Source organism: Jaculus jaculus, chromosome 13 (assembly GCF_020740685.1).
Source record: "Jaculus jaculus isolate mJacJac1 chromosome 13, mJacJac1.mat.Y.cur, whole genome shotgun sequence".
NCBI lineage: Eukaryota > Metazoa > Chordata > Mammalia > Rodentia > Dipodidae > Jaculus > Jaculus jaculus.
This window is the reverse complement of record NC_059114.1, coordinates 10,770,812-10,792,018: the sequence shown is the minus strand read 5'-3', so window position 1 is coordinate 10,792,018 and position 21,207 is coordinate 10,770,812. Positions and strand designations below refer to the sequence as shown.

Here is a 21,207-nt window from a genome sequence, read left to right as displayed (position 1 = left end):
AAGGAAAGGTGGAAGAAGGGCTAATCAAAATCTATGAGGATATAAATAAATCATATGGAAACCTACTTTTTTGGACAACGGAATACTTGGATTGTTGGTAGAAAATTTTCAGTGCCAGGGATGGGACACCTTCTAGTGAGTTGTTGGCCAGGGAGGTCCTGATGCCCCCAAAACATTATAGGCCATTGCCAAGGCCCTTGGTTTCCCACCAGGAATAGATGGTAAGACCCTATTGCTGAAGACTCCACATACTTGGGCTGCAAGAACACTGAGAAATCCTACTGGAACTGAGCTGATAACCTCCTCCATGTAGACCAGCTGACAGAAAGCTGTAAGAATCCATTCTACATGCAGTTCATCGGGAGAAAGAGATACCACCAGTGAAGATACTCAACAGTGGACACTACAAGCCTTATAATTGACCAGCCAGGCCAAATGAACCAAAGGGCACAATAGTGGCACGTCTATCATGATGGAAACCAACTGCCCTCTAATTGGACTGGAGGCCTGCTCCATGGTAGGGAATACATCCCTGATACTGAAAACCTACAACAGGGGTAGTCATGAGCCCTAAGGGTGTAATATCTGCTGATGTCTGGATAGATGTATATACTATGCTTATCAAACTGCCCTATAAGCACTTATCTTAATATTCATACCCTTATATTAATGGTACTCTCACTTTGGGTAGAGAATCTTCTCTTTTCAGATGGCAGTGACCTTGGGACGACTCAGAAGGTATCATAGTGCTGGAAAGAAGTGACTGGAGTACTGAGTAAGATCTCGATCACACCTTCCAAGGCTCAGGGTCTAATGCAGAAGAGGTGGTGTAAATAATGTAAGAGCCAAAGGAAGTGTAGGACTCCTTACAACATGCTCCTCCAGACACAAAATGGCCTGGATATCCATGACCTCACAGTGCCTGACACTACCTACACAAGACCATCATAATAGGAGGAAAAGATCATGACATCAAAATAAAAGAGACTGATTGAGAGGGGGAGGGAATATTATGGAGAATGGAGTTTCAAAGGGGAAAGTGGGGTGAGGGAGGGCATTACCATGGGATATTTTTATAATCATGGAAGTTGTTAATAAAAAAAATTTGAAAAGGAAAATAAAGATTTAGGACTAGAAAGATGGCTCATCAGTTAAAGGCACTTGCTTGCAAAGCCTGCCAGCCCAGGTTCAATTTCCCAGTATACAAGCAAAGCCAGATTCATAGAGTGGCACATGCATTTGGAGTCAGTTTTGCAGCAGCAAGAGGCCTTGGTATGTCCCTGCCTCTCTTTCTGTCTCCTGGCATCTAAATAAAAAATAACTCAAGGTAGTCAAAAACTAAAAGCAGAGCCAGGTGTGGTGGTGCACGCCTTTAATCCCAGCACTCGGGAGGCAGGGGTAGGAGGGTTACCATGAGTTCAAGGCCACCCTGAGAATACATAGTGAATTCCAGGTCAGCCTGAGCTAGAGTGAGACCCTACCTTGAAAAACCAAAAAGGAAAAAATAAATAAATAAATAAAAACTAAAAGCAGTTCCAAGTAGAAGTGAGAACCTGATAGTAACCATTATAAATTCCTTACATTGTAAAGGGCCACACTGACCACTGAAATAAAAAGTTCTATAAGATTTAGAAATGGGGCTGAGGAGATGACTCGGTGGTTAAAGACACTTGCTTGCAAAGTCTGTTGTTTGGGTTCAGTTCCCCAGTGCCCACATAAAGCTCATCATGATGTATGCATCTTTAGTTTGTTTGCAGCAGCAAGAGGTCCTGGCATTCCCATTCTTGTGCTCTTGCTCTCTCTCTCTCTTTCTCTCTTTCTCATGCATGCACATGCACAAATTAAAATATTTTTTAAAAAATATTGAGGAAGGGGCTGGAGAGGTGGCTTAGCAATTAAGGCTTTTGCCTGCAAAGCCCAAGGATAGCGGTTCAACTCTCCAGGACCCACGTAAGCCAGTTGCACAAGGGGGGGCACATGCGTCTGGAGTTTGTTTGCAGTGGCTGGAGGACCTGGCGTGTCCATTCTCCACCTCTCTCTCTCTCTCTCTCTCTCTCTCTGCCTATTTCTCTCTCTTAAATAAATAAAATATATTTTTAAAAATATTGAGGGCTGGAGAGATTTCTTAGTGGTTACGGCACTTGTCTGTAAAGCCTAAGAACCCATGTTCAATCTCTCCAGAGCCCACATAAACCAGACACACAAAGGTGAGGCAAGTGTAAGGTCGCACACGTGTACTATGTGGCACATGCATCTGGAGTTCGATTGCAGTGGCTGAGGCCCTGGTGTGCCAATTCTATCTTTCTTTAAAAAACAAAACAAAACAAAACTGAGGAGGAGGCGGAGAAGCCTGAGCTGGGTCATTTGCCTTTGCTGTCTGTGATGCTCTGAGCCACCCTGGGGCTCTACAGGAGTTCTGGCCAGCAAGAAGGTCTTCACCAGATGTAGCTGTCTGGTCTTGAACTTTCCAGCCTTCAGAATGGTAAGCAGAATAAAACCTTCATTCTTGGTGAATTAGCCTGTTACATTCAGTTATAGCAACAGAAAAGACATTATGACAATGGGGAAATGACCATGAAAATGACCCAGGCCTAAGTTCTTGCTGATTTTTTAAAAAACATTTTTTGAGTGGATCTTTCTCTCTCTCTCTCTCTTTTTGGTTTTTCGAGGTAGGGTCTCACTCTATCCCAGGCTGACCTGGAATTCACTATGTAGTCTCAGGGTGTAGTCTCAAACTCACAGTGATCCTCCTACCTCTGCCTCCCGAGTGCTGGGATTAAAGGTGTGTGCCACCACACCCGGCTTTTAGATTCCATGTTTTTAAACAGACCCTTATCAACAGAGACCTCCAAACATGGAACAAAGGATGTATCTAAGCTGATGAAGTGAAGAGGCCCACACATTAGCCACCTCAGGTGGCAGCTGGACCCTTCAAAGGAGGACAGCAGCCTGAGGCACTGGGGTCACACAGTAAGGCCCTGAGCTGTGAGTGCCAATGTGCCCAGCTGGACCATGGGTGGATAGGAGCAGCTGCTGTGTACGCACAAGGGTCTCCACACCCCGCATGTGAGTGACATTTGAAAACTTCCAAACACCCTGCCCAAGCCTCCAAATACATGTCCCCAAGGATGCTCTTCCACAAGCCATGGCTGTTGTACGCACCAGGCTTGTCTCATTCCGTAACTGGGTCTGAGCTCAACACAGTTTCCTGGCGGGGCAGCTCAGAACACATGGGCATAGCAGCTGCTGCCTGCCCTCCTCTGTCTTCCCTGCTCCAGCTCCTGGGTGGCAGTGAGGAGCCACCGGGCAGAGGCTGGAGGTGGTCAGGGGAGGGTCCCTGGAAGACTTCACACTCCCTCATTAAGCACCTTCGGGTGGGGGGCTCAAACATGACCCTACCCAGCTGTGGCCACGACTGATCAAGCCAGGACTTGAGGATGCGCTCAGAATTGTGCTGCAGCCTGTCATAAAAGAATTTGAGGGCTGGAGAGATGGCTTAGCGGTTAAGCACTTGCCTGTGAAGCCTAAGGACCCCGGTTCGAGGCTCGGTTCCCCAGGGCCCACGTAAGCCAGATGCACAAGGGGGCGCATGCATCTGGAGTTCGTTTGCTGTGGCTGGAAGCCCTGGCGCGCCCATTCTCTCTCTCTCCCTCTACCTGTCTTTCTCTCTGTGTCTGTCGCTCTCAAATAAATAAATAAAAAATGAACAAAAAAAAATTTAAAAAAAAAAAAAAAAAGAATTTGAAACTGGGGTGCAGTGGCCACAAGGCCAGGTACAGCCAGGCCTGTTCAGGCCACCTACATACAACAAAGTTATAGAGGAAGAAAGAAGCTAGAATCTGCAGAGGAAAGGGACGGAGAGGAGCCTCGGAGAGGACCAGAGATGGGAGAAGAGTCACGAATGGCTGTGTACACAACCCTGCACGGTCATCTTCCCACACTGAGCAGAACTTTACTTGAACTTAAGTCAGTTTGGGTAGGTTTTTGTTCCGTTCCATTAACTGGCCCTGGGTAGACACACACACACACACACACACACACACACACACACACACGGAAACATACTTTTCTACAAAGGCTTTTCCAGTGCAGCTGTCAGACCCATTCGTGGCACAAAGATCTACCATCAACCAAGGACCCCAGCCGAGGGCCAGGCCAGGGACAGTGGGGGATAATGACTTTATTTTTCAAGCTGCTCCGTGTGGTTCTCTCTACCTGGTTGCTTTGTGTTATTTTATCATTGTTGTTGTTGACTCTCACAATCATCTTGTGAAACAGACATTCTTACTCCCTTTGATGAGGAAGAATGGAAGCTTAGAAAGGCCGAAGGACTTGTCACAGAGGCTCAAGGACAAAATTAGGATTCCAAATGCTGTGCCCCTTTAGCTAAGCCATACCTGTTCATGCCACCAGGCAGCTGAGCACCCATCCTTCCAGTTCTATAGCCCAGAATATCTATAGCCCTGACCTTTGAAGGTGTACCTACAATCTGAGAGGAAAAGGCACAGCACAGGTGGTACCTGGGAAAATGTCACAGCCCTCCTTGCCTCAGGTGAAGGTCAAGTGTGCCAGGCTGGCCTCCAGGTCCCTTGGCCTGGAGAATTAGTGACATGGTGAGCCTATGATGTCATCTTCCTCAGAGCCTGTGCTCATGCCCAGATGCCCACAGGTAGGTTGGATGCATCTGACAGCGAAGCGCAAGCCCAACCTGGTAATTAGGAAGAAAGTGTCAGGATGACCCCGGGTTACAAAGGAAGCAATGAGTAATCACGCTCACTGGCCTTGGCAGGAAGCAATGCTCAAATTACGATGGAGAGAAGGCCTCATGAATACACGGTGGCTTTTGTTGCGCCGTACTCACACCGCCTCCCAACTTACAAAATAATTCTTGCCTGATGGGGTGGCTCATACCTTTAATCCCAGCACTTGGCAGACTGAGGTAGGAGTTTGAGGCTAGCCTGGGTTACAGAGTGAGTTCCAGGTCAACTTGAGCTGGATCGAGACCCTGTCTGAAAATGAGAACAACGAAACACTACCACCAAAAAATAAGACACAGAAAGCAGAGAATCAGAGAATTCCTATTTCTGGGATGGGGAGATGGCTCCGCAATTAAAGGCCCTCCTTTGCGAGCCTGCCAGTCCAAGTTTAAATTCCTTTGCACCCACGTTAAGCCTGACACAGAGTGGGGCGTTTTGTATCAGTGATCCCAACAGGAGGCGGAGCCAGGAGAATCAGAAAGCTCATGGGCAGGTGCACACACAGAGACATTTCTAAAAGAAGTGGAAGGAAATGACACGCTGACAAACGTCCCCACAGGCTGTCCTCTGACCCCATGTGAGTGTATACAAACACACACACAAACAGAAAAAATTATACAATGCCTATTTTTCTACTTAAAAAGGGGGGCACCTTTGAGCTGGCAGCTGGGCTTGGCTGGTAGATCCACGTCCTAAGAGAAGTTCAGTCTGAATTGATGCCACCTTTTCCCCACCGCCCCGCACCCCCGACACACACCCCACTGGGAAAATCCATCTCGATTTCTGTGAGAACTCAACATCCATCTTCCTTGACCGCTGCAGCTCCACGGGAGGGAGCTCGCTGGTGACCCATTTAAAAAGCCCCGGCCTCTTTCAGCTCCCGCTGATTTATGCACATCTGTCAGGGGCAAGCCACAGCCATCTGTAAGGGTCGCAGGGTCACATTCGAATCCACACCAGTCATACCTCCACTGATGCCAATGCCTCGGCGCTGCCTTCCGCCTGCCCTCTGTGATACGGATGCGTCAGAGCCACCTCTCTGAGCCCCCGTGAGCAACTCCCCCTCAGGCCTCCTTGTTTATCAAGCAGCCCCCCCCAACATAAATGTATAAAGCTGAGCCATCAGAAGACTATGTCTTCCAAGATCTTCCCCCAGACAATGGTCTTTAACTGCCTTTTTGGTGTCCTCGGACTGTGCACAGAAGCCAGCTTTTTGGCCAGAAGGGCGCACGTCAGACCTTTGAATACAGGCTTCTCTACCTCCCCTGTACGACACAGGGGAAGAGTGAGATGCCTTTAAGTAAGGCATGCCAATGCCATGGGAATTTTGTAGGTATGAGTATCAGCATAACACTTAGGTTATTATTTTTTAAGGAGCAAAAGAGAGAGGGCTGGAGAGATAGCTCAGTGGTTAAAGGCACTTGCTTGGAAAGTTCAATGGCCCAGGTTCAAATCCCCAGTACCCGCATAAAGCCAGATGCACAAAGTGACACACGAATCTGCAAGAGGCTCTGACACACCCATTTTCTCCCTCTCTCTCTCTCTCTCTCTCCTCTCTCACCACCACCACCACCCCGCTTACAAATAAATAAATAAATATTTTAAAAAGAAAGAGAGAGAAAAGATGATGCTGGGGAGATGACTCAGCAGTTAAAGTCACTTGCTTGCAAAGTCAGCTACCCGTGTTCGGTTCCCTAGCGCTCATGAAAGCCTGATGCAAAATGCTAATGCGTGCACCTCTGGAGCTTGGGGCCAGCTAGTCTGACATGTGTTTGCAGTCAGGGGGTTTGTTTGCTGCATCCAGAGCGCCTGTTTCAGCAGAAGTAAAGCACAGACACATTGAAGTTATCCTCCAATCTCCACACGCCCGCCATGGCATTTGTGCCTGAACACACACGCACACACGCACAGATAAATAATTTTTTAATGTGTAATAAAAAGAAAAAAGGAGTGGGAGTGGGGAGTGCTGAGAACGTAGTAAGGCCCTAGGTTTAATCCTTAGCATGAGGGAGGGTGAGGAAGCAGAGAAACAGACAAAACAGAATGACCCCTGCAGCTGGAAACGGGTGGAGACTTAAGAGACAAGGTTGGCAGTGGCTTCCGGGTGACAGGTCCATCCAGGTTCCTGAGCCTCTTCTGTCTAATTTAGTTTATGTCTTTTCAATTCTCATAATGACTACACAAAGGGGTTTTTTGCATATAAATAAAAAAAAAACAACATCCCAAGGGCATTGCAGCATCCTCAGATGCGATTGTCCTCTCTCTTGAGGCTTTTGCCTGCACATCTGTATGTCACAACTGTATGCATGGTGCTGCCTAAACCACAAAGTAACAGCCACGTGGCCCTGCCTGCTACGAGCCCTCCAGATGTCTATCTGTCCACAGCCCATCCCTGTCCTCTATCTCAGTCAAACCCAGAACCACTCACTGCTCACAGTATGCAATGGCTCTGTCCCTGGTACATACTTTAATCCTAGCACCCAGGAGACCGAGATGGGAGGATCATGAATTCAAGGCCAGCCTGAGACATAGAGCAAATTCCAGGCCAGTTAGACCTTCTTCTTAAGGAATGAAAAAGAAATAAAGGGGGAGAAGAAGTGAAGGATGGAGTGAGGGAAGGATTACATTTAACTGAACCATTCTTGCCAGGTGTGGTGGCACATAACTTTAATCCCAGCACTTGGGAGGGGTATGAGGATCACTATGAGTTCTGGGTCAGCCTGGGACTATAGAATGAGACCATACCTCGAACAAACAAAAAAGTGCATGTGCAAGACAGAGAGAGAGAGAGAGAGAGAGAGAGAGGGACCATACCTCCAACAAACAAACAAAAAAGCGTACATGCGAGAGTGGGGGGAACCATTCTTTCACACGGGAAGGATAGGACTATTGAGCATCCCAAGGCCACTTGCATCCCTGGGGACACACAGGCAACAGGCTTTCAGATTGCTGCGTACAGAGCCAGAGGAGCTCCACACCCCCAGCACTGTTTCCACCCTGGGGTGACCTCAGTCAACAGGGACAGGAGGAGAGCCCCTCAAGTCCCACCTTTTAGAGGATTCTCATTCTGGAGCAAACAGGCTATCAGGCTGCCCAGATGCCATCCACACCCCTTCACCCCTGCTCAGCTGCCTGCACTGGTTGCTCTAAGGACAGAATCTGGATTGCCTCGAATAATTCCGATTCCAGGCTGTGCCACCAGAATAGGGCTATGCCAGCAAAGTGAGGGCAGTCCAGCCTAGGAGCACAAGACAAAAGGGCTCCTGAACCAACATATGATGCATCCATACAAGGTTTCTACTTCATAATAATGATATTGAGAAAATGAGGGGGTCAAGGAGCTGGACAAGCCCCTGGAAGTGGAGGCTTAAGAAAGGTGGCTCGGGGGCTGGAGAAATGGCTCCATGGTTAAGGCGCTTGCCAGCAAAACCTAAGAGCTCATGTTAGAATCTCCAGGTCCCACCTAAGCCAGATGCACAGCAAGGCAAGTGTACAACGTCACACGCATGTACAAGGGGGCGCACGCATTTGGAGTTCATTTGCAGAGGCTGGAGGCCCTGGCGTGCCCATTCTCTCCCTCCCTCTTCTCTCTCTCTCTCTCCCTCCTTCCCTCCCTCCCTCTCTATCTGCCTCTCTCTTTCAAATAAACAAATAAAATACTTAAAAATCAAAAAAGAAGTGGATTGTGAGAGCTGCCATCTCCTGATACCTGATCGTTTTGTTTGAGTTTAGTCACAGATTCATCCAAGCAGAAAGAATCTCCATTAGTCCTCATTTTATTAAAAAGCACAAGTCTGAAACAAAAGGGACAGCTGTTGAAATATTTTTGCAAAAGGATAAGAAACTATGACCCAAACCACTTTCCACAAGATATTGTAGTTCAGTTTCATACTACTTCATTTAAAAAAAAAAAACACCTTTTACTTTATTTTTGAATGTCCATTTCTGTTTTATTATGGCATTGGGATCCTCTTCAACGTCACTATGTAAAATGAGTTGCATAAAAGAACTTTTACATTTAAGAATTTATTGCTCTTTTCTTTTATAAAACAGGGTTAGTTCTTCAAGATAGGTTTGACTCAACATCCTGGAGGCAAGCAGCACTTCCACCTCAGTCGTCCTGGAAGCTCGGCTTACAGACACACCTTTTACTTTTTAAAAAAATATATATAATTTCAGCCGGATGTAGTGTTGCCCAGCACTCGGGAGGCAGAGGTAGGAGGATTGCCGTAAGTTCAAGGACACCCTGAGAATACATAGTGAATTCCAGGTCAGCCTGGACTACAGTGAGACCCTACCTCAAAAAAAAAAAGGAAGAAAAATATGTATAATTTTTAAATTTAATTGTATTTATTTATTTACAAGTAGAGAGAGAGAGGGAGAGAGAGAGAAGAAAGACACAGAGAGAATGTGCACACCAGGGTCTTAGCCACTGCAAACAAACTCCAGACACATGTGCCCCTTGTGCATCTGGCTTACATGGGTCCTGGGGAATCAAACCTGAGTCCTTTGGCTTCGCAGGCAAATGCCTTAACCGCTAAGCCATCTCTCCAGCCCAACACCTTTTACTTGAAACTACTTTATCATTCCTGTTTGCAAGACTGTTCTCTGCCAAATTCAACATATGATGAAGCCATGGCTTTGTTTACTGATATTCAAACTTAATGTGATGCTTTCAAATAAACCATTTTTGGAAACATTAAAAAAAAAAAAAAAAGCAAGGTGGCTGACTCTGTATTAAGTTCTTACAGCTTCCAGACCCCTCCATCCCTAGAGATGGATCTGGATATCTTCCAAAAATGACCCACAGTACTGAGCTGGATGTCGCCAGCCAGTGTCGCTTCCCAGACATCCACTGAAGAGCAAAGGGAGTTCAAAGCCATCTTCTGGCGCCCCCCTGTGTCGAGTGAGAGGATATGCTTATTACTCACGAAGCCCCTGATACCCAAGCAGGTCGGATATCAGGATTAAACATAGGTAGAAAAAGTGTGAGATGCCCATCACATCTGAATTTTAGATACATAATAAATGCATTATGGTACAAGCCTGTCAAGTGGGACGGTCTTATGTATTTTTTTTATTTGTAAGTACAGAGAGGGGAGAGAGAAAGATAAAAAAATAAAGGGAGGGGAGAGAGAATGGGTGTGCAAGGGCCTCTAAGCACTGCAAACAAACTCCAGATGCATGCGCCACTATGCACCTGGCTTTGCGTGGGTACTGGGGAACTGAACCCAGGTCGTTACGCTTTGCAAGCAAATGCCTTAACTCCTGAACCAGCTCTCCAGCCCCCAAATAAGTCTTTTAAATTCAAATTTGTTTTTGGTTTTTCGAGATAGGGTCTCACTGTAGCTCAGGCTGACCTGGAATTCACCATGTAGTCTCAGGGTGGCCTCGAACTCACGGCAATCCTCTTACCTCTGCCTCCCGAGTGCTGAGATTAAAGGCATGTGCCACCACACCCAGCAAAGTGACTCTTTTTTTTTTTTATCAGCCCAACAATCCTACTCCCTTAAGGGAGGTCCGCTTATTTTTGCTTGTTGCTGTTGAACCCCTGTCTTGCTATGGAGCGCAGGCTGGCCAGGAGCTCACTACAGAGCTTGGGCTGGCCTCCAACTGTTCTCCTGCCTCCACCTCCCAAGTGCTGAGATTACATGCATGTGCCACCATATCCAGATCAGGGAATTTTAACAAACAAACAGACAGGGCTGGAGAGATAGCTTAGTGGTTAAGGTGCTTGCCTGCAAAGCCAAAGGATCCAGGTTTGACTCTAGAACCCATGTAAACCTGATGCACAAGATCATGTATGTGCACAAGGTGGCTCTTATGAGGACCCTAGCTTCAAATGTTTAGATTTGCATGTGACGTGGAGTGAAAGTCTGTAGTAGAGGCTCTGGAGAGGGAGGAGAGGGGGAAGGTGTAGGGGAGGGTGTGGTAAATATGTAAGTAAAGGGGCAGAATACTGGGCGTGAAATAGCCTAAGTGGGATCAGGGAAGGGGAGGAGGAGAGCAGGTGTGGGGAGGACGGTTAACCAAACTTAAGATGTTATGACTAAGCCACATGGGAATCAATCTACTTCGTCACTAGCTAATAACATGCATGTCAAAAACAGGGTTACGGCTGCAGAGATGGTTCAGTGGTTAAGGTGCCTGCCTTCAGAGCCTAAGGACTGGCATTCAATTCCACAGTACCCACGGGGAGCCAGAAGCACAAAGTGGCACGTGCATCTGGAGTCCATTTGCAGTGGCTGGAGGCCCTGTCACACACCCATTCTCTGTCTCTCTTCTATCTCTCTCTGCTTGCAAATAAATAAACCAATAATGAGTTTGGGCAGAAATATCTTGTGGAGGTGGATAATGTTGTGACCGGAAGCCAAAGTTTGTTATTAAAAATATTTTCAGCCAGGTGTGGTGGCGCATGCCTTTAATCCCAGTACTTGGGAGGCAGAGGTAGGAGGACTGCCATGAGTTCAAGGCCACCCTGAGACTCGATAGTGAATTCCAGGTCAGTTTGGGCTAGAGTGAGACCCTACCTCAAAAAAAAAACAAAAATATATATGTATATATTTTCAGCCGGGCGTGGTGGCACATGCCTTTAATCCCAGCACTCGGAAAGAAGAGGTAGGAGGATCGCTGTGAGTTGAAGGCCATCCTGAGACTACATAGTGAATTCCAGGTCAGCCTGGGCTACAGTGAGACCCTACCTCAAAAAACCAAAGGAAAAAAATATTTTATTTAAGCCAGGAATAGTGGTACATGCCTTAAATCCCAGAACTTGGGAGGCAGAGGTACAAGGATCGTTCGCTGTGAGTTGGAGGCCACCGTGAGATTACATAGTGAATTCCAGGTCAGCCTGGGCTAGAGTGAGACCCTACCTCAGAAAAAACAACAACGACGACAAAAATTCCATATTGGGGGTGAAAGGGCTCAAAGTGAGGTCAGGGGAAGAGAATGAGTAAAAAAGGTGGAGGGAGGGCTAATTAAAATCTAAGAGTATATAAATAAATCATATGGAAACCTACTTTTTTTGGCAATGGAACACTCAGGAGCTGTAGATTGTTGCTAGAAAATTTTCAGTGCTAGGGATGGGATACCTTCCAGTGAGTTGTTGGCCAGGGAGGTTCCTGATGTCCCCAAAACATTATAGGCCATTGCTGAGGCCCTTGGTTTTCCACAAGGAATAGATGGTAAGATCCTATTGCTGAAGACTCTACATACTTGGGCTGCAAGGCCACTGAAAAATCCTGCTTGAACTGAGCTGGTAACCTCATCCAGGTAGACCAGCTGACAGAAGGCTGGAAGAAGTCATTCTACATGCAGTTCAATGTGTGAAAGCGAAATCACCAGTGAAGATACTCAACAGTGGACACTGCAAACCTTATATTTGGCCAACCAGGCCAAATAAGCCAATGGATGCAATAGTGACACGTCTGTTATGGTGGAAACCAACTGCCCTCTAATTGGACTGGAGGCCTGCTAAATGGGAGGGGATACATCCCTGATACTGAAAACATAAAACAGGAGTAGTCATGAGCCCTAGCGGTATAACGTCTGCTGTTGTCTGGCTAAATGTATATACTGTGCTTATCAAACTGCCCAATAAGCGCTTCTCTTAATGTTCATACCCTTATGTTAATGCTACTGTCACTTTTGGTACAAAATCTTCTCTTTTCAGATGGCAGTGTCCTTGGGATGACTCAGAAGACATCATGGTGCTGGAAAGAAGTGACCAGAGTGCTCAGTACTTAAACATCTCTATCACACCTTCCAAGACTCAGGGTCTATTGTGGAAGAGGTGGTAGAAAAAATGTAAGAGCCAAAGGAAGAGTGAGACTCCTTACAACGTGCTCCCTCCAGACACAAAATGGCCTGGACATCCATGACCTCACAGTGCCTGACACTATCTACACAAGACCATCATACTAGGAGGAAACGATCATGATATCAAAATAAAAGAGAGACTGATTGAGAAGGGGAGGGGATATGATGGAGAATGGAGTTTCAAAGGGGAGAGTGGGGGGAGGGAGGCTATTACCATGGGATATTGTTTACAATCATGAAATTGTTAAAAATTTTTGAAAAAAAATTCCAGTGCCAGGGCTGGGGCAAAGAGGCCTCCGATGACCCCAAAACATTATAGGCTCCAAAGCTCTTGGTTGCCCATCAGAACTAGATGGTAAGACCCTGTTGCTGAAGACTGCACATGTTTGTGCTTCGTGTCGCTGAAAAGTCCAGTGTAGCTGAGCTGGAGGCCTCCTCCCTGTTGACTAGCTGTCAGGGTGCTGGAGAGAGCTGCACAGCATGCAGCCTTTGGGAGGAGAAAAGTCACCAAAAGTCTTAACCAGCAGTGGACCCAGCCAGGGCTAGAGTGAAACCCTACCCCATAAAGCCAAAGAAAGAAAAGAAAAGAGAGGACTGAAAGCGAACACTGGTTCTTTAGAGAGCAGCAGTACACGTACAACATGGCTGTCCTGAGCCCAGCCACCTCTATCATCACAAGGGCTTTCGACAAGCCTTCACAGAGCTCACGGGACCTGCAGTGAATCTCAGCATAGCCAGTGAATGAGATGACCCAGTTCACTCCTTCCCCGGGCGTGAGAGTGGTACCCCGGAGATTCCTCCCTAAGATCGTCATCGCTAGTGATGTCCGAGTCACGTGAGGGTTGGCCTCAGAGATAACAGTCCCTGACCTGCTGTTGTAGTGACCTCCACGTTACTGGAGGCCCGACCAAAAGCAGTTGATGGGAGGAAGGTTTTTATTCTGGCTTGCGGTCTCGAGCGGAAGCTCCGTGATGGCAGGAGAAAGACGTGGCATGAGCAGAGAGGCTGGACATCACCTCTGCCAGAGCAAGTGGAAAACAGCAGCAGGAGAGCGAGCCAAGCTCTAAGCAAGGACTTTCTGGCTATGACACCCCAGGAACACACCTTCTCCAGCAAGGCTCCACCTCCTAGATTGCCAACAGCTGGGGACCAAGCATTGCAACTAGAAGACTGGGGCTGGGGAGATGGCTCAGTGGTTAGAGGCATCTGCTTGTGAAATACATGAGTTTATGAAGGGACATACGATTCAAGCCACTACACCTACGATGCTTTGAAGGTGTCCTCTAAGTTTGCTGGAAACTTATCCCCAAAGTAATATGTGAGTGATATCTGAGAAGTGGAATCTTTGGGAAGTGACTCATGGGTCAACATATTCATGAGTCAATTGGGTTTTTTTTTATTTTGGCGGGGGGCAGGGAGGGTAAACCATGTTATAAAAGCAAGTGCCAGGGCTTGACAGATGGCTTAAAGGTTAAGGCACTTGCCTGCAAAGCCAAAGGTCCCAGATTTGATTCCTCAGGACCCATGTGAGCCAGATGCACAAGGTGGCACGTGTGTATAGAATTCATTTGCAGCTGCTAGAGGCCCTGGCGTGCCCATTCTCTCTCTCTCTCTCTCTCTCTCTCTCTCTTTCTTTCTCTCCCTTTCTCCCTTTCAAATAAAAATAAAAGCAGGCATTCTCTGACTTTCTTCCATCTATCGTGACATATGTTGCCCTCTGTCATGTTATGCGGCAGCAGAAAGCTCAACATCAGAAAGAAGCCAAGGAGGTGTGGATGTCACCTACCCAGAAACATGACAGGTATACACAAACATACATTTTGTTTATAGCTTCAGAAAGATCATAGCTTCCTGAACCCAGTCCCTGAAGTATGTAGACATTTTGGGGGAGTCAAGGGAATAATTGAGATAAGGTCTCACTTTATCCCAGGCTGACCTCAAACTCATGGCAATCCTTCTGTCTCAGCTCCTAAGTGCTGTGGTAAATCACCAAGCCTAGTTTGTAAACACATTTTTTTTAACCATGCATCTTAAATTCTTTCTATCCCTGGGGATATAGCTCAGATGGAGGAATTCCTGCCTATGGTTCAATTCCTAGCACTAAAAAGAGAAATAGGACTGGAAAGATGGCTTGGCAGTTAAGGCACTTGCCTACAAAGTCAAAGGACTCAGGTTTGATTCCCCAGGACCCACGTAAGCCAAATGCACAAGGGACTGCATGTGTCCAAAGTTCATTTGCAGTGGCTGGAGGCCTTGGTGTACCTATCCTTTCTTTCTTCCCCTCTTTCTTTCTTTCTTTCTCCCCCCCCCTCTCTCTCTCTCTCTCCCCCCCCCCACCTATTTCTCTCTCTAAAATAAATAAATTAATTAATTTTTCAAAAATAAAATAAAATTTAAAAAGAGAGATAAAAATAACCCCTCTCTTTACCATGGCTCTGTGTGGGTAAAGTGATAGGCAGACATTCTCACAGGTTGTTATTGGTATCTCAAAATACAACTCCTGTGTGAAGGAGTTTGAGAATACATCACAGAATTACAATTTACACTCGTATTAGCCCAGCAACCTAGGTCCGGTGCACTGCATTTGCACATATACATGTTTGAAATGAAATCCTGGTAAGGCCACTCACTGGGCTACCATGTGTCATAGTGAATGAAATAATATATATATTCATATAAAGGCTGGTCATGGGGCTCACTGGTTAAAGGGTCTTTCTTATAAAGCCCGACGGCCCAGGTTCAGTTCCCCAGTACCCACATAAAGCCAGACACACTAAGTGGCACATGTGTCTGGAGTTCATTTGCAGTGGCAAAAGGCCCTGGGATGCCTATTCATTCTCTCTCTCTCCTTTTCTCCCTCTCTCCCAATCTCTCTCACAAGTAAAAATAAATAAATAAATAAATAAAAGGCTCATCATCCCAGACCATAGACTAAATGAACCACAACACATCCATACAATGAAAACACATGCTGTCGTAAAAACAAAAGGGGAGCTTTTATGCACTGATAAGGAAGAATTTAAGATGCATGGCTAAAAGGAATAAGCAAGGTAGAGTACTGCATTTATTTTAGAATAAGTACCTACTTGGGTATATATGTCAGGATGCCTGTCACTGTACCTTTGGTAGTCTCTGGGTGAGAGAATAGGGCGGGTGGCTGGGGACAGCAGTCAAGAACAGACTTTGTTCGTAGACTTTCGGAACCACTGGCTTACAGAGCATATAAAATATCAAATAGCTTGTTCAGAACATCCGAGTACAGAACATCCAGAGGTTGGCAGCTCTGACTAAATAATCTTCAGTCTCCACATTGGAACCCAGGTTCCCAACCCTAGCCTCCAACCGTACATCGCTGCTTCTGGGTCTGAGCCACCACAACACCTGATGCACCTGCTACCGTCCGCATAACCAGATGTGTCCAAGCAAAAGCACACACAGCCTTGACCTCTCCAAGGCAGCTAGCCACTCGTGAGCGCCTTGGTCAGACGGCGGTGTCACTGCGAAGGGTACACAGGGCCGAGCGGAGAGGGCCCACATCAGCCTTGGCCTGAGTGAAACCAGACCCCACATCCATACCTCCCCTGAGCTGAGTGCTCTGTACCTGACTGGGTTTTCATCACCCGGATAGCCTTGGCCTTGGCCAGCTCCAGGACGGTGATCCACTGCTGCCGGTCTAGCTCTGAGCTGGCTTTCAGGTGGTAGCTCCTTGCCCCGCTGCACAGCAAGATCCCGCAGGAGTCCTCGGTGTCAATGTGCGCGGTGGCCAGGTTGATGGTCCCGCGGCAGGTGTGGGCCATTTCACCTTGGTTTCTGTGGGACGCAAGAGAACACGTGAGACGAGGCTCCCGCGTGCCGCAGGTCCAGACTCAAGAAGCCCTCATGGCAAGTTCTCAGAGCCTTAGGTCCTTAGTGTTAGGAAAAGCCCTGGACGTGTGACCAAGACTGACCGTGCCATGGTAGAAGGCTGGCATTGATGCCCGCTGTGGTGGTCTGAGTCCTTGCAGACACTGGGAAACAGAGAAGAGTGTGACTTCCCAGGGTCCCAGAAGGCAGAACAGGCTTGATCTCCATGCCAGACTCTTTCTAAGTTTTTGTTTATTTATTAGAGAAAGAAAGGGAGAGAGCAAGTGAGAATGGGTGCGCCAGGGCCTCTAGCCACTGCAAATGAACCCCAGACGCATGCGCCATCATGTGCATCTGGCTTACGTGGGACCTGGAGAATTGAACCTGGGTCCTTAGGCTTCTCAGGCAACAGCCTTACCCGCAAAGCCATCTCTCCAGTCTCAGACTCTTCCTTTCTTTAAAAAAATATTTTATTTAATTATTTATCAGAGAGGGAGAAAAAAAAACAGGCACAGAGAGAAAGAGAGAATGCGCACGCCAGGGCCTCCGGCCACTACACACAAACTCCAGATGCGTGTGTCACCTTGGGTATCTTAGGTTTCACTGCTAAACCATCTCCCTGGCCCCTCTTTCTTTCTTTCTTTTTCTCTTTAAAAAATATTTTTTTTATTTATTCATGAGATAAGCAGAAAGAGAGAATGGGCACGCCAGGGCCTCCAGCCACTGCAAATGAACTTCAGAGACATGTGTGACCTTGTGCATCTGGCTTATGTGGGTACTGGGGGATTGAACCTAGGTCCCCAGGCTTTTCAGGCAAATACCTTAACTGCTAAGTCATCTCTCCAGCCCCATGCCAGACTCTTTCTACTAAATTTTGGAAGCACTGAGCTGGGCCTGGGTGGGATCCTGCCACGAAGACTGAGGTTAGAATAGACTCAGAGCTCTAGAGGGTAGACGCAAGGTCACCTCCTTGGAGCAGCCTGGGAATGGCACTGTCCCTGAAACTGACCTACTCCATCCCACCGAGAAAAGATGCCCCTGTTCCTGGCAAGGCAGCGGCTGGGCTAACATAATGCTACCTCATGACCGAGAACCAACCCTTTTGTTAGTTTCAGGAGTGTGAAAAACTAATGGTATCTAAATAAGAGAAAGCAGAGGTGACGAAAGTGTGTCTCTTCCAAGTGAGACCTCTGTCTGAAAGCTGAAGTCCAATGATCACGACTGGATTTACTTAACTCACTCCCTTAAAGACTTGCAGGAAACTCAGACACCCTTCCCCCCTGCACAGAACACCAAATCTCTTTTTACAGAGCGTTGACTAGTAACATTTCCAGTGACAGAAATTGCTTGGCAATTGTCCACTGTCTTTAATTCTTATTGATTTTTCCCTGGGTGTTTGCCACCTGTTATTTTCTTGATTCTCCTACCAGCTCTGAAATTGAATGACTTGATAATAAGACTTCCATCTTCAAAAGAAAAAACATTTTTAAATATTTTATTTATTTATTTATTTATTTATTTATTTATTTATTTATTTATTTATTTATTTGAGAGATAGTGAGAGAAAGAAGCAGAGAGAGACAGAGAATGGGTGCACCAGGGCCTCTAGCCACTACAAACTCTAGATACATGTGCCACCTTGTGCATCTGGCTTTACGTGGGTATGGGGGAATTAAACTAGGGTTCTTAGGCTTCACAGACAAGTGCCTTAACTACTGAGCCATCTCTCCAGCCCTTAGAAATATTTCTATTTATTTATTTCCAAACAGAGAGAGGTGAGGGAGGATGGGTGCACTAGGGCCTCTAGCCACTGCAAACGAACTCCAGATTCATATGCCACTTTGTGCATCTGGCTTTACATGGGTGCTGGGGAATCAAACCCAGGCCTTTAGGATTTGCAAACAAGAGCTTTTAACAGTTGGGCCATCTCTCCATCCCTGGAGAAATCCATCTTTCATTAGAAAAGTGGTTTGGCATTTCTTTTTATCGTTTTATTTACTTATTTGTTTATTAGATACAGAGAGACAGAAGGGGAGAGAGAGGGGAGAATGGGCATGCCAGGGCCTCTAGCCACTGCAAACGAACTCCAGATGCATGCACCACCTTGTGCATCTGGCTTACATGGGACCTGGATAATCAAACCTGGGTCCTTAGGCTTTTCAGGCAAGCACCTTAACCGCTAAGCCATCTCTCCAGGCCCGGCTTGGCATTTTGATGTCCTCTGTTTTGGTCACATGTCTTAGCAAAAATGATGTACCACTGAAGCAAGGTCCAGCACCTAAGTGTTGGCATCTTTGGACCAGAGGAAGCACACTCTGGATTACCAAACCAGTGACGCTGGAAACACCTGCCGTAAGACTAGTGTTTTAGATTGCAAGCTGTAGATGGGCCAAGTGTTACAGAGTGTATGACTAACCATCAATGACCCTGTGGCTACTCAAAATATTTTTTTTTAATTTTTATTTATTTATTTATTTGAGAGCGACAGACACAGAGAGAAAGACAGATAGAGGGAGAGAGAGAGAATGGGAGCGCCAGGGCCTCCAGCCTCTGCAAACGAACTCCAGACGCGTGCGCCCCCTTGTGCATCTGGCTAACGTGGGACCTGGGGAACCGAGCCTCGAACCGGGGTCCTTAGGCTTCACAGGCAAGCGCTTAACCACTAAGCCATCTCTCCAGCCCCTCAAAATAATTTTTTTTTAATTTATTTATTTGAGAGAGAGAGAGAAAGAAAGGCAGAGAGGAGAGAGAGAGAGAATGGGCATGCCAGGACCTCCAGCCACTGCAAAGGAGCTCCAGACTCATGTGCCACCTTGTGCATCTGGTGGTTTATGTGGGTCCTGGGGAATCAAACCAAGGTCCTTTGGCTTTGCAAAATACCTTAACCACTAAGCCATCTCCCTAGCCCTGCTCAAGATTTTAAACCCTGAAAAAGAGGGGCACGCCCTGAGCTCTAGGCAGAGCAGGTAGAGGCAAGGAGGAAGTTGTAGCTTTCAAAGAATTAAAAATGGGTTCCAAGCCAGGCGTGGTAGTGCACGCCTTTAATCCCAGCACTCGGGAGGCAGAGGTAGGAGGATCACCGCTCGAGGTCACCGTGAGACTACATAGTGAATCCCAGGTCAGCCTGAGCTAGAGTGAAACCCCACCTCGGAAAAAAAAAAAAGTGTTCCAATCCAGGTGTGGTGGTGCATGCCTCTTGGGAGGCAGAGGTAGGTGGATTGCCATGAGTTTGAGGCTACCCTGAGACTATACAGTGAATTCCAAGTCAGCCTTGGCTAGAGTGAGACCCTACCTCAAAAAAAAAGGGGGGGGGGTTTCCATTATCACAGCATTGAGAATATGAGTGAGTGAGAGAAACATGAAGCAAGAAAAGCAGCCAATGGCCAAATGTAATACATTGCAGATTTTTATCTTAAAAACCACAACTAGGGCTGGAGAGATGGCTTAGTGGTTAAGCGCTTGCCTGTGAAGCCTAAGGACCACGGTTCGAGGCTCGATTCCCCAGGACCCACGCTAGCCAGATGCACAAGGGGGTGCATGCGTCTGGAGTTTGTTTGTTTGCAGTGGCTGGAGGCCCAGGCGCGCCCATTCTCTCCCTCCCTCTCTCTCTCTCTCTGCCTCTCTCTCTCTCTCTCTCTCAAATAAATATTTTAAAGCATGCCTTGGGCTGGAAAAATGGCTTAGCAGTTAAGGTGCTTGCTTGCAAAGCCTAATACCAATGTTGAACTCTCCAGGTCCCAAGTAAGCCAGACACACAAAGGTGAGGCACGCACAAGGTCACACATGCCCACTAGGTGGCACAAGTGGCTGAAGCCCTGGCATGCCAATTCTCTCTCTCTCTCTCTCTCTCTCATTCTCTTTCTGTTTCCCTTTCTTTTGTTCTCTCTAAAAATAACATAAAATAAAATAAAAAGCAAGCCTTATGCATAGTGGGAGATAGGAGAAACCAAGCCACTATGTGAAATCAGGGCTGGGCTGTAAATTACCCAGTGGATGTGGTGTTAGATCACAACCTACTGACTAAAGTAAAACCCAGGAGTCCATGCTGATGCAAGGAAGCAACCAGACAGACAGACAGATGTGAGAAAGGAGCCGTCCCTCACCAGAGCCTGCAGAGCCAGCATAATGGACATAGAAACTCACTAGATCTTGCAATGGAGAATTCTGGATTTGGATTTAAATAGGAGGAAAAAAGACCTGAAAAATATGAAATTCTAATGAAGTGTGGAGCTTAGTTGGTGATATTATCACAATGTTAATTTTCCTGGTTTTGATCATTGTACTTTGGAGAGGTGACATGTTAATTTTAGGAGAACTAGGTAGAGGGCATATGAGGCCTTTGCACTATTTTTGTGACTTTTCTGTTAAGTCTAAGTTACTTCAAAAGTTTTTTTTTAATGATGTTTCTATCATCTTCTTCCCAGGATCATAGCTGATAACAAAGAACCTCAACTGTTGGGCCTCGAGAGGCCTGGGCGTGAAGCCTAGTGGAACTTCCTGAGTCTAGCTAAAGTTTGGCGACCTGTCTCTGGCCAGCTAGGACTCAGCAAGACGCCTAATGGCTTCTGGCCTGCCACTTCCACACAGGAGTTGGAATCATCATTTCAATAGTCACAGTTTGCTATTGGCCCTTACCTGTTCCCCCATCCTAAAACCCCTGCCTTCATCCCCGACATGATAAAGGCAACTGCTTGTAACAATAAAGCGAGTTCCTGTGAGTTTCTGCTTCAACAAGACTCCCGACTCAGTGTGGTTTTTCTCTGGTAACTAGGAGATTCTGGGTCATCCG

The 21,207-nt window shown here is 46.8% G+C and overlaps 1 protein-coding gene across 2 annotated transcripts in view; it reads right to left on the bottom strand.

The window, feature by feature from the left end:
- Osbp2 (oxysterol binding protein 2) overlaps positions 1 to 21,207 on the bottom strand; it is a 155,098-nt gene that overhangs the window by 104,738 nt on the left and 29,153 nt on the right. For both annotated transcript variants that reach the window (XM_045132564.1, XM_045132565.1), the window contains exon 2: positions 16,177 to 16,385. In XM_045132564.1, coding sequence (XP_044988499.1) covers positions 16,177 to 16,385 — 209 coding nt within the window. The remainder of the gene's footprint in view (positions 1 to 16,176; positions 16,386 to 21,207) is intronic.